The sequence below is a fragment of the Rutilus rutilus genome, assembly GCF_951802725.1.
Source record: "Rutilus rutilus genome assembly, chromosome: 2".
Lineage (NCBI taxonomy): Eukaryota > Metazoa > Chordata > Actinopteri > Cypriniformes > Leuciscidae > Rutilus > Rutilus rutilus.
In genome coordinates, this window is record NC_140210.1 from 21,137,971 (window position 1) to 21,152,114 (window position 14,144).

At 34.9% G+C, this 14,144-nt stretch overlaps 1 protein-coding gene across 3 annotated transcripts; it reads left to right on the forward strand.

The window, feature by feature from the left end:
* The first annotated feature begins 645 nt into the window (after positions 1-645).
* Positions 646-13,983, forward strand: mgarpb (mitochondria localized glutamic acid rich protein b). 3 transcript variants are annotated; one of them, XM_084395082.1, is made up of 7 exons: positions 677-803; positions 5,475-5,578; positions 5,675-5,747; positions 8,038-8,319; positions 11,089-11,784; positions 11,936-12,012; positions 13,279-13,983. In XM_084395082.1, exons 1-6 carry the CDS (start codon positions 731-733, stop codon positions 11,977-11,979), a joined length of 1,272 nt encoding a protein of 423 aa, XP_084251208.1. In that variant the 5' UTR covers positions 677-730; the 3' UTR covers positions 11,980-12,012; positions 13,279-13,983. The 3 variants fall into 3 exon arrangements, with proteins under 3 accessions (XP_084251210.1, XP_084251208.1, XP_084251209.1); XM_084395084.1 differs by lacking the exon at positions 8,038-8,319 and having other exon boundaries at positions 646-803; XM_084395083.1 differs by lacking the exon at positions 13,279-13,983 and having other exon boundaries at positions 685-803; positions 11,936-12,095.
* The last annotated feature ends 161 nt before the right edge of the window (positions 13,984-14,144 follow it).

Consider the following 14,144-nt stretch of genomic DNA (forward strand, 5'->3'; position numbering starts at 1 on the left):
AACATAGTGCAAAAGCAACAAAACAACAACAAGGAAACAACAGCAAAAATAATTTTAAGCGATTGTATTTTCACACAACACGAGCAGTGTATTATTTAGGCTATCCATTTGCAACAAAACGCTAATATGCTTGTTTATTTGAATAATTTGAATTATGAATATAAATAAATACACTTGATGACTGATGACATCCATGTCAGAAGTAAAAATGAAATTTAAGTTTCAAGACAATATTTTAAAATAACATATCATGGCTACTATGAATTAGAGTTGACCTCAGTTTGTATGAGCTTTTAAGAATATAGTTTTTGGATTTATATTAAAGGTTGACAAATATTTCTTGCTTAATATTTAGACTAGAATTTAAATTTAGATTATATTATATTCACACATAATCATAACATTAACGTTCTGGGAACCACAAATTGTTAACTGGGAAACATGTAAAATAACAATAATATTGTACAATGTCAACAGAGAAGTAGGCCAGTACAAATCAAAAATATTTTTTATTTTATATTTAAAAATTATATAATGCAATAGAATCAGTAGTTTATTAAGTTTTTTGTTAATTCTATATCAATCCAGTTTTGGAAACTGGACCACGTGCACATTATGCATGACGTGACACAGAAGGAGGTGACAGTGGGAGTTTAAAAGGATGAGAGACAGGCTTGTGGAGAGTAAATCTGTCAGTAAGTCAGATTCTTGGTTCACAGCAGGAATAATAATGTTTTGCAGAGCGGCTTGGCAAAGACTTGCACCTCTGGCACGCAAATCCCTCACTCCTTTACTCAGCAATGGTAAGAAAACATCCGTTTACAATGGGTACATCATTCAATCCATATCGAATACCAGCCTACACTTCACAATCTAAAAGAGAGTTGTTACAAAATATGCATAAACTATAAAATATGAAGTTGTAAATTTGAAAAAGTCATCGTACCTTTTAAGTGTGTGTGTGTGTGTGTGTGTGTGTGTGTGTGTGTCAGTGGTTTACGACTTTTACCCCAATCCAGAACATTGAGTTCTGATGTTTGTGTTATGTAACAAATGAGATATGCTCCTCAAATTCAAGTATGCCTAAAATATAGAAAATACAACTTTATGTCTGTTTATAGGGATTTCATAAATCATATCAAAATATGACTTCCTTCAAATATTCCGAGGATTTATCTGTTTATTGTAGTGTTTTCTTCTTTGATTTATGGGTTTGTATGAGCCTACAGTGTTTAGAATATTATTTGTTCTGTTGTGCTTATTTTTATTGTAATGCAATGTTTTATATGGTATCATTAATATTTAGGTTATTGCACATATTTACATAATGATTTGTAAGAACGTGGGAATGAATATATTATTTGTTTAGCACCCTGAATTCCAAAGGAAATCAACCCAGTAAAACTGGAAACTCCCATTTTAATTGCTGCTTTTCTTTATTAAACACTTTCAATGAAATTACAGATGAAGAAATGTGAGTTAAGATAAGGAGATTAAGATATAGAGATTGTTGTGATAAGTTAAATGTTATGAAAATGTTTACAGTGAGTTCAAGACTTTTTTTTTTTTTTAATGGACAATGTTTCATTTCAAAATGTTTGAGTTTGTTTTTAATGCAGAGTTTTCCATAACAGATAACAGCGACATAAACCCTCTCCTGCTCCAGTGCATCTGTGGGAAATAGCTGGGTTTGATCTGCTTAAATTTAATTTCCTGTCAAAGGATTCACTCAGTTTGAACTGCATGCGCCTTCATTATTGTTTTCAAATATAAAGATCTTCTGGCCACTTTAACTTTGAGGGCTAATCGGCAGAGGTGTGGACTCGAGTCATGTGACTTGGACTCGAGTCAGACTCGAGTCATGAATTTGATGACTTCAGACTCGACTCGACAAAATGTACAAAGACTTGCAACTCGACTTGGACTTTAACATCAATGACTCGTGACTTCACTTGGACTTGCGCCTTTTGACTCGAGAAGACTTGCTACTTCCCATGAAAACTGGGGGAAAAAATGTCCACACGGCCGCGCCGCTCTCAGTTTATCTGCATCTGTAAAAAAATGTGCACCACCTGTATGCATGCAGCGAGCGCGCGCGCTGCCTGCACGACATCCAATCACTGTAGTCCCACGTTGTTTTGATTCGACAGCATCTAACGCCCGTTTCACATTCACACATACTCCGTTTGCAGTGCGTATGCGCCAGCGGGTGCGTATTTTTTTCCGTACCCATGTTAACAGGTTAGAGCTTTCACACTGCCCGAGGTTGCAGTCCGTCGATCCGTTCCAGGTGCGGTGCGTATACAGCAGTGCCGCGATCGTTTCCGCACCGAGTCTATTTCTGCTGTGCTGCACATGTGCTGCACGCGCTGAATTAAAGTGACAGCGCATGTTTCGTGGTCAACATGAACACAGATTGACCTAAAAATGTAGTAATTTCACCATAAATGCGATTAATTAAATAAAATGTATTAATCTCACCATAAATGTATTTAATTAAATACTATTTTCACTTTAAGACCAGGGTAAAGCAAGGAAAACTACAATTTACCTCAACAAGGCGACATAATGAACAAATCTCATCTTCGTGGAGGTGGAAAAACATGTTCCTTGTGACATGCAAGATTTATTGTATTAATTTAAATATAAAATAAAAGGCATGATCGGCTGTTTTTTTTATATAAGTAGCCTACATGGTTAAATATTTGACCACTTGCTTTAGGAACTTAATATAAGTAGAAGTAATGCATTGAATAATAGGCCTACGTTGTTTAAATTGTGTTTAAACGTGCATACGTCTATTAAAGAGTGTATATGTGTACAAAGAGAATCGCAATGCTGAGACGTAAGACCGGGGTAGCCTAAATCAAGGGAAAATACATATTTCAACAAGGCAACATAACACTTGTCTCATTCGTGGAGGTGGAAAAACAAGTTCTTTGTGACATGCGAGATTTATTGTATAAAGATTTAAATTATGCAAAAGAAAGAGTATGAGTCTGCTGTTTTTGTCAATTTTAAGTTTTAATTTAAAATGTAGGCTATGCGATTTTAATATAAGTACATGGTTAAATATTTTACCACTTGTTTGAGCAACTTAATATATAATTATATAAGAGTAATGCATTAAATAATACGTTGTTTAAATTGTATTTAAACGTGAATACGTCTATTAAAGAGTGTATACGTGTGTACAAAGAGAATCGCAATGCTGACAAAAAATTTTTTTTAAATAAAAGATGCTAATAACTTCTGGATTTGAAATACAAATAGTGAGTATGCATTTGTGGTACAGCCGCGGATCACGCACTGCAAACGCAGCATATGTGAAAGCACTATTGCGCGTGCTGGTCTTGCACCGCATACGCACTGCAACACGCATTCCAATTATATTATCAGGTTGGTCCAGTTTTTCAGAAGTGATAATTTTGAGGAGTGAGGATTTTATTGATGACATGTTTAAAAAGGTTTAAGCTAAAACGACCCATGTCTATTTGAAAGTTAAACTGTTTTGCAATATGAGGTTAATACAATACAGGAGTCAGGACTGAAGCTGCATGCTGTGCATTGTTCTAGTGCAATATGCTGTTGAAATACAAGCATTTTTTGTGAAAATTAAATTTTCAGTTTTTTACTATATTTGATTATAAATCAAAGTATAAAAAGAGGTTTAAATAAATACAAATCTTACAGACGTACATGATTTGTATAAATTGTATTTCTGTGGTAAGAGGACTTGAAATGACTCGAAACTAAAATGGTAGGACTTTGGACTCGACTTGAGACTTGTTGGCTTTGACTTTTGACTCGACTCGGGACTTGCCTCATCTTTGACTCGACTTGACTCGGGACTCGAGGGCAAAGACTTGAGACTTACTTGTGACTTGCATAACAATGACTTTGTCCCACCTCTGCTAATCGGTTTTTCTGCTGACTCAGCATTTTGTGCATGATTTAACTTTTGTATTCACAAAATCTGTTCAGGCATTTCCTAAAACCACCCAAATATTTGAAGAGGGCCCTATGCAGGGCTCTCTGCCAACATGAATTAGCCTAGGGTTCTGCACGTTGACATGCCTGCCGTCTCCACCCCAATGGGGTTATATTTATGCCAGTGTTTATGTATACAGCTTTCACTGTTTTCAGAGAGCATGACTGCACACATTGTCCTGGACACCTGCTGGTCTACCTTCACCTTAACAGTGTGTTGACGCAGCCGTAAATGAGATTAAATGTATAAATGAGGCACAGGACACCTTGGTGCAGACAGACACCTTATTATTGCAGTCGTTCCTGAAATTCATGCTTTGTTCTATTGGACATAATGGAACTATTTAAAGTCCAGATTTTGGATCTAGATTTTGTGACACTGTACAGACACTGCATGTCCGGTGCATGTGTCCCTGTGGGATTAAATGTTGCTCTAGGAGGGGCGGTTTTACAGTGGGACATTGTGTTCCCTTCTGCTGCTTCACTGCAGCTACACAGAGGATGTGTGTTTGCCTAAATGAATGCACAAACACAAAAGCCCGAAACGCATGCTTGCTGTATCAGGTTTGCCTGGTCCCCTGTAACTTTGCAAGCTACTTAAAATTTCCACTCATCAAACTCATCCACTTAAGTTGATAAGTGACACAAACAGTGCATCAGTGCCCGCCGCCTTGTTCAGCAGCACCGGTTCCAGAAGTATTTTTTTCTCTTTGTTTTTTCCCATAGGGATTTTAAAGAAGTCTATTATATGAACCAAACCAATCAGCTACACAGTGAATCACAACACTACAAACTTTGGTTTGAAGCAAAACAGTTTTTGTAATCGAACAAAGGTACAAGACTGTGTACAAGACTTAACTTCATAAGGGCGACATGGTTATTACATTACATTCATACTACACCGATTAATACTGTATACAATGCATTTTTCTTAGCAGTTGTAAAGTAATTACTTATTCAAAATAAGTATTATCAAGAGAGTATGTGATTTCGAATGCAGCCATTGACCCAAATACTAATTCACTAAGTCGGTCCCAACTTCTGGTTCACGTTGACTTTAAAAAAAAAAAAGCTGCAATAATGCGGGCTGAGACAAATATCATGTATATAGGTCAACCTCATTGATCACAGTTGGTCTGTCTTTAAAGCTGTCGTTCAAAATCAATTTTCCTATGAAGAAAATGAAAATTAGTTTTGTTCCACAAATGTTTGATATGACATCACAACTGAGGGACAGTACACATTTTTTAACAATTTATATAAATACATTTTTACATAATAAATATTGAAATGGTTTGATACTCAGTCACCAATTTATTTTTTATTTTTTTTATATCATGTTGATAATTTAGAGGCAGTAGAAATATTGTAATGTAATATTTGAAAATTTGACTGATGGGTGGTGAAGGAAAACAGATTCAGCTAGCCTCAAAAATGCTTCATACGGTTTTATGTGATGCGTTTCTCTCTTTATCTTTCAATAGCTGTATTCCCTATACGACAGATGTCCTTCGGGCTACCGGCGTCCGGGACAAACATGGCTTACATGTTGATTGGTGGAAGCTCACTTACTGCTGCTCTTGTTTATGTATGCATTTTTACTTCTTTCATCCTGTTTTAGAAGTGTTAATAATAATAATAATAGCATCCATTTATGCTTTTTCACCCCCTTTTCCTCCAACAGGCTTATAAGACAATAAACTCTGACAGTGCAAGATATAATGAAAGAATCGCTCAACTAGAGGCCAGACCAAAAAGTAAGTTTTTTTTTTTTTTTTTTTTTGCTGTTGTGGTTTTGTTTTTGCTGATGTATACCTGTTTTCAGTTTGCCTGTTAGTTAATCTTTCATCATCAGTAAAGCGGAATAATTTACACAGACAGTTGGGATTAGATTCCCATTCAGAGTTCTTTATTCCTGGCTTCATTGAATTGATGGGTGCTGCGAGTCAGGCCTGTTCTGGTATGTGTGTGTTTCTGCAGTTCCTCAGGCGTGATCCTCTTTCTGCAGTTACCCAGCAGCCAACTAAGCTAGCTACATTTAGAGCAGATTTCACTTGTTTACTTCTCTTGCTTGCGTGCTGTTAACCACCTTACTTTTTGTTCTCCCATTAGGTGAGGAAGGTGAGTATAAATTTAGCCTGTCTTAACAGCATGTCTGTTTGTTTTATTTTTTTAAATGCACTCAGTCAGTAGTCAATAACAACTTTTCTATAAATTTTGGTCTGTCTTCTTTTACTTTTTTTTTTGCCTGCAGCAACATGTATCACATTTCTCACAAGCACTTTTCTAAAATTAGTTGCAAAACTTGTTTTGGCATTTGCAAACAGTTTAAGTTAAGGCACTTCAAAGTAAGCATGATTGATGACACTTAGTAAAGTGAACTTAGAGCTTAGTAAAATGCTTTTATATTATCATATTAACTTATACTACAGTTCAAACCTTTTGGGTCAATACATTTTTACTTCTATTCAGCAAAGATGCAATACATTGATCAAAAGTGACACTAAAGACGTAACAAATAGCGATAACAAAATAATTTCTATTTCAAATAAATTGTTCTTTTGAACTTTCTATTCATCAAAGAATCCTGGAAAATTTTTGAAGGATTGTGACACTGAAGACTAATAAATGCTAAATATTCAGCTTTGTGATCACAGGAATAAATTGCATTTTAAAATATATTAAAATAGAAAACAATCATTTTTAAATTGTATTAATATTTCACAATATTACTATGTTTAATATACAATACTGTTTTTTTTTTTTTTTGTTTTGTTTTTTTTTTTATAAATGCAGCTTTGGTGAGCTTAAGATACTTTTTTTCATAGACCCCAAACTTTCGAACGGTAATATGTTCAACATATATCATAAATCTGATTTCATGATATCACTTATAATAACCGTTTATTAAAGGAATAGGTCACCGAAAATGTTATTCCAAGCCCATATAATTGTATATAATCTTATATTCTAACTTGAATGAATGTAATATAATCATATAGCTCATTTTACTTTATTATACATATACTGTAGTTTTAATTTACTTTTTTTTGTATTTTGTCACATTGCATGTCTTCAGAAACAATTAGAATAGAGCGCATTAGTTGTATACTACTTTTTTCATTATTTTATACTTCTGTGTCCTTCATGGAGCTTGAAAGATCCATTTCCCATTCATTGCAATTGCATAGAAAAGACTGACCACCACAGTCTTCATACTTTCTTATTTTTTTTGGTCCATGGAAGAAAGAAAATAAATACTGCAAAATTTGAATTTTTGTGTGAACTTCATCTTGCATTTATTTGTTTGATGTTTGCTTGGTGATGGGTCTGCATTATCTTGAGCCAATCAAGCATCCATGCAGGTTCTTTATAATCAAATCAAAACTTATTCTGAGGATGGTTCACTTTAATCTCCCAATAAAGTTTCTAATGCTAACTCTAAGAGTTTAGACTCCAAGTCGGTTGAGCCTGCTGCTAATCTTAATGAATGGTTTCCGCTGTGCATCGTCCTGTTCTTGTAATCTCTAATGTTGTTCTATTAAAGGTATATTTCACCAAAAAAAATTTAATTCTTCAAGTTGTTCCAAACCTGTTTTTTTTTTTTTTTTTTTTTTTTTTTTTTGCTGAACACAAAAGAAGATATTTTGAAGAATATTTGTAACCAAACAGTTGACTGAACCCATTGACTTCCATAGTATGAAAAATTAAAAATAATATATACTATTGAAGACAGTGTGGCCCATCAACTCTTTGGTTACTGACATTCTGCAAAATATCTTCTTTTGTGTTCATCAGAAGAAAGAAATTCATACAGGTTTGAAACAACTTGAGAGTGAGTAAATGATGAATTTTTGGGTGAACTATCCCTTTAATGACAGATGGAATTAATGAAAAATCTTTTGATGCTAACCCTTAATTAACTTAACTTAATTTAGTATAAGAACACTTTTGCTAAGTCTGCTTTATCTTTTTAATCACAATTGATCATGGATTTTCTTTGGATCATTTTGCCTTTTCTTAAAGTCCTGCTTAATGTATTCCAAGTAGGAGCAGTGGCCACCTTGGCCTCAGTAGAAGAAGCAGCTGCGATTGTGGAAACCGCGGTAGCTGAAAACACCACTATTGTTGAGGCCACAGCAGCAGAACTCGTCGTAGAGGTTGTTGATGCGGAAGCTGAAGAGATCCCAGAACATGTGGATGCAGCAATGGAGGTTGAGGCGGAAACTGCCATTGCACAGGCAGTAGCAGCTGAGGCCGAGGAACCAACTGCACCTGTTGTCGAGGATGTTGCCGCTGAGACTGCGACTCCTATTGCCGAGGCAACTGGTGAGGCGTCTTCTGTTGAGGAAGCAGCCTGAATACTGAGCAGTCTAGATGTAAACCCCGATGTGAATCTTCCCAACCCCACTTGGAACGCTCCATTAAGTTGTAGAGACTCCCTCTGTTGTGCTCCTTTTATCCGACTGACTGTGTCCTCTGAGCAGAAAGAAGTGTCCTTTTTCAACTTGTGAACTCTAGAGGGTTCTACTCCCACATTTACAGTGAGGAGGAGAGGTTGAGGCTGTACAAAAACAATTTACTTAAATTGCAAGTGGCCTTTTTATTATTCCAGTCTGTGTTTTGACACTTGAAATGTCATATATATATATATACCTCTCCTCCTTCACGACCAGTGGTTGTGCCTGCTATAATACTTGTTGCCATGCATGACATACCCTCACTCATGCGTGTGCAGGGAGACATTTGTCTTAACTCAAATTGACAATGTTGTTGTTTTTTGACGACGAGAACATGCAAACATTTTATGGACACTTGCCAGAGTTGTGATTCATTCAGATTCCAGTCCAGTTAGTTTTGAATTGAGTAAAATATACATGCATACACATGCATGCATACATGCATGCATACATACATACATACATTTATATATAAAACACACACACTTAGTGTATGTGTGTGTATGTATATGTGTATATATATGTATGTATATATATATGTATGTGTAAATTACATGTGTATATACACACACTTAATTTCCCAAAATACCTTTACCGACTTTCTGTGGGGCGTGTCCAATTTTTAAACGTGTCTGACCTACTTTGAAGTCTTTCTATACATGCATTCCAAACCACCATGGTCTTATAAGCAATTCTGTCTTCAAGGGAGATCTTTTATGTTTTATCATTGTTTTTCCACATGTGAATACTGACTTCTCTCAGCTTTTGGGATGGAGGCAAACCCCTGTGCCTATTACCGAACAGTTAATCATCTCTGTGAATATCTCTTAACCCTCTGGTGCTTCTCACGTGGTGGTCAAAAATAAAATGAATGTACTATATTTCAGTTCAGTATTTTTTTTCTTATCTACTATTTTGTATTTTTTTAGCTGATTTTATGGTACTAAATTATGTTTATGCAGTAGTTATAAATAATCCATGTATTCACTTTTTGAGAATAGACCTGAAAATGAAATTTCCAATTTAAACCATCATAAATCTTGAATGCTTTGAAGCGCAGACTTAAGTTTGGTCTCTTTTTAAAGAAGACACTTGGCAGATTATTGCTGAAGTGAAAAATGTAAAAAAAAAAAATTAAGTTTACGTTTATTGTTATGAAAAATGCAATATATATTTTCCAAAACATGTTTTACTCTAAAACTGTGAGAAAATCAAGGCCGTAAATCTAAACAAATTTTCAGTAGCTTTCAGTAAGGTTTTGTTTGGGTGTAGTACCAAACACTTCCACTAGATAAAATTAATTTCCCATTTAATTTCCAATGTGGTCATTTTTGTATTCCGCCAGGAATATATATTTTTTTTTTCAGGACCATTTAACCTTTTTGAATCATGATTGTGTGTGTGTGTGTGTGTGTGTGTGTGTGTGTGTGTGTGTGTGTGTGTGTGTGTGTGTGTTCACATAGAAAGTGCCAAAACATTACCACATTTCATACCATTATGATGCAGTAAAAAATTCTAAAAAACCAAACGTAAAATTTTTCAGTCAATAATGACTGAGCAATAATGAAGAGCACCAGAGGGTTAAAATATGAAATATATAAAGAAACATTGTTCCACTGTCACTTACACGTCATAATACTTGACAGCAGAGACATTTGCTCTTATTCTCAGTGCTGTTTTTGGAATTTAGGCTCGACCAACTCAGAATTTATGTTGATTGTAGTTTTTAAAACTGACAAAATATTTGTATTCCCTAAATAAAGTGCTTAAAAAATATTATTATTTTTGGAGTCTGAATTCAGTGCCATTATTGCATGCATTTTTTTTATCCCTTTACATCATGAGCTGTAATTTAAAAGAAAAATAATGAACAAATCATAATACCTTTTTCTATGCTGTAAGTGTATTTACATTATATTTTGTATTTCTGTATGTTGTGTACATTAGTAGAATAGCTCCTATTGTGTTTTCAATCAGGATGCTTTGCTTATAGTTTAGATCATCTGCATGCTTTAAATTTTTTCACAGTCCTGTAAATACAGATTAAACCCACTTCCTCATTTTGGCAAATGCATCCCGATTGTTCCTCCTAAAGTCTACTGAATGCATACTTGACACAAATGTTTTCAAAATGGCTTGATTATAATGACTTTATTCGAAGACGCTTTAGGCATCTCTTACATTTAATCTGGGTAAATCTCTTTTATGTGTGTTGATTATTTAATCATCTTAGAGATTTATGCCACTTATGGCGTTTTAAGGAGATTTCCTACCACCTTTAAATCCAGCTTTGAAGATTGCACAATCTTTCCATTTCATGTCCTACAGTGTGTGTGCTCTTCAGCAAAAAGCACTCAGCTGCCCCCTGCTGCTCTGGGTCAAACTATGTATTGTAGAAATATTGTATAGCCACCCATATATTGCAAACAAAATTCAAGGACTTGAACATGAGGACATATTAGATATGAATCTTAAAATAAATTGTTAAATAATCCAAAGGATTCTTCAGAATTTCCCTCAAATTCAGAGAAAAATAAAATAGATAGAAAATGCTAAAATAAAGTCCATAGATTCAACTTGATGCCTACTTATTGCATATTTACCTATACATTTCTGTTATAAACTAATCTTGTTGCAGTTATCCCGATGTCTGATCTACTGAGCACTGTGAAAATCCTGGCTGGATCTACAGGGGAGATTGCAGCTGCATCAGTTGGAGATCAGCACCTGGTGGCCACACTGAGGTTGGCTGAGGACAACAATTCTGTGGAGATCCTCAATGGGCTGGAGGTTGTTGAGGTCTCAGCAGAAGTGCCCGAGGAAGCTGAGGTTGAGGAGCCCATGAACGATAGATCCGATCTGAAAACAGAAGGAGGAGAACTGGAGGAACTGCCTTCAGCGCTTCAAGCAGTTGAAGAAACTATTGAAGTGGGAGATGACCATGTCAAGTCTGAGGCAGATAGCCCTGTTGAGGCTGAAATGAATGCTGAAAGCCCTGCTTCATCAGAGGAGGCCTCTGTTACAGAGATGGAGAGTATTTTGGAATGGGAAGAGTCATTGAGTCCTGAGGTGATGTTGTCAGAAGATGATACCATCTCTGGACCTGCAGAGGTGACGTCAGAGACGGTCAAGGCAGTAGGTCAACAAACAGAGGAAGATAAAGCATTATGTCATGAGCCAGCTGCCACAGAAACAGAACATTCAGACCTCACAGCGCCACCAGCAGACCTGGAGGAAGCACTACAGGCCACAACAGAGGCTGCAGAAGAACTTGTTGAGGAAATGATGCTGGATTCTGTGGAGGAAGCTAAACCAGTTAAGGCATCAGAGGAAGGTAATACAATTATGTTACCTTAATGACCCTCTTTAGACCAGGTTGTTACCCAAACAAGTATTCTGATGTAGCAATCCAGATTCCACATATACCTTTTTTAATTGGACATCGGTTTTGGACATTCAGTCATCATGTACTTCTTTTTCCACAGCTGTTGAAAGTGGAAATGTTACGATGACCATGGCACAAGCCTGACGTGAATGTTGCACAGAACCGGCGACACAGAAAGCAAGTGAAACCCACAGAATATGTAACATGGAATACATTGTGTTGAAGTTAAAGGAATAGTTCACTTAAAAATGAACATTCTGTCATCATTTACTCACCCTCAAGTTGTTCCAAACCTGAATGAATTTCTTTCTTCTGCTGAACACAAAGATATTTTTGAAGAATGTTGGTAACCAAACAGTTGGTGGACTCCATTAACTTCCATAGTATTTTTGACCCATACCATGGAAGTCAATGGGGTCCATCATCTGCCTGGTTACATTCTTCCAAATATCTTCCTTTGTGTTCAGCAGAAGAAAGATATTCATTCAGGTTTGGAACAACTTGAGGGTGAGTAAATGATGACAGAATTTTCATTTTCAAGTGAACTATTCCTTTAACATGCAGTGCTGTAAAAATCATGAAAAATCGTAGGCCTACTTGTTGTTACAACTTACAAATTACTTGTTGTAAGGGGGTGAGATCGATGACCCCTCCAGATAATCTTTTTCTCTTGACTATAGATGGCTCGAAATTTCATCTCAACACATTTAGTAAATGGCTATGTTCTTCTTAATTTTGCCTTTTCATCTGAATATCAATATTTGTGAGATTTAGTCAGTCAAAACAGTTTTGAAGTTATCCAATTTTGGAGCTCTGTGACTCTGTGTGATTGTATTATATGAATATCAAAAGTTTTTATGTTTTTTGTTAATGAGAGATTTGTGGACACAATAATGTTTTTAGATTTTTGGAGTAAAAAAAAAAAAAAATTGTTTTAAAAAGAAAAGATCAAATTGGACCCTCAGAATTAAGGTCCCAAGTGGTATGTTGTTAATTATATCATTAGTTTTAATTTAATTTAATACTTGCTGAAATTAATTGGATTATTATTCAATAATTGAGTTAGATGTATATTTCAGTCATCTTCGCTATTCATTAAAGCCTGTAGGCTAATTGAGTTAATTCATTGAATTCAGTTTAAATTCATAGTGTTGCTATTATCTTCATTATCTTCAATTAAAATATGGTAAATTAAATATGTATATTAGTCATAGAATAAAGTTGCCTTTCAAATTAATCTCTTTTATGGGATTCTTATTTGGTTATTCAATTATTCAACTAAATTGTCAAAACTATTTTAAATAGAATAGTTGATTTAGAAATAAATATGCACAGTTCCTCTGGCTTACCTATAAGCAAATATATATTTTTAAAATACAATATATCATACAGATTTGCTTGTTCAATGAGTCTGAAGGCATGTTTTCTTTTTCTCTTTTTCAGATAATCAGTGCTGTATTTGTCACATCCACTCCCATATTTCACCGCCAGAGGTTCTCATAAGCTTGTGTTGTTCCTCCTTTCGTTTCTCGAATCAATGTATTTTGGAAAACTGATTAAAACTTTTCAAATATTAACAGCTGTGATACAGTGTATACTTCATCGTTGTATAATTATTATATATGCAGTTTTTATCAATATAAGACTTGTCTCTTTGAAATAAAGAACAGGCATAGATCTACTCGATCTATCTTTCAATCATTCACTGTACAGTGGTGAAAGAATGAAAAGAAAAACAAATACAGACATTCAATGATCACACAACATCACTGCTGGAAACATAATTTAAAACCATATATTTTGAATTAGCTTTTTTTTTTTAAATAGACTATTATATGAATGTTCTGCATAGCTACACCTAATGATATAAATCACCTTTCCCCACATAAAATATCTTCATATGAATCATAGCCTATGTAGAATACCAATAAAATTTTGGTTTTGTCAGTATTAAGTTACATCAGAAGTCAAACAGCAGAGGGCGCTACATATATTTAGGTTATATGTTGTTTCAGTTGTACAGTAGACCATACATTTATGTTTCTCTCCTATGATGATTATAGGCTATTAATTTTGCCTACAACCTCCCCTAGTAACATCTGCATTTTACCAGTTTCTGACAATCTGGCAAAATGTGGAATCATTACGTTTGAAGTATTTCACTATTGCTTTAGAATATATGGCAGTCTGTTCCTTTTTTAAATTCCCATTTACAGTGACTTTTACTTTCGTTTTTCGGTCCAAATATAGGCCTACATTTATTCTATAGGTTTGATTTTGGTTTGGGGGTTTTATTACCATAAAAAAGT

What these genes read in the sequence shown, in the direction of transcription:
- mgarpb (XM_084395082.1), top strand. Translation starts at nt 731, where the DNA reads ATGTTTTGCAGAGCGGCTTGGCAAAGACTTGCACCTCTGGCACGCAAA. An exon ending in CACTCCTTTACTCAGCAATG is followed by an intron (nt 804 to 5,474) that starts GTAAGAAAACAT and finishes ATCTTTCAATAG; the next exon opens with CTGTATTCCCTATACGACAG. An exon ending in TCCTATTGCCGAGGCAACTG is followed by an intron (nt 8,320 to 11,088) that starts GTGAGGCGTCTT and finishes ATCTTGTTGCAG; the next exon opens with TTATCCCGATGTCTGATCTA.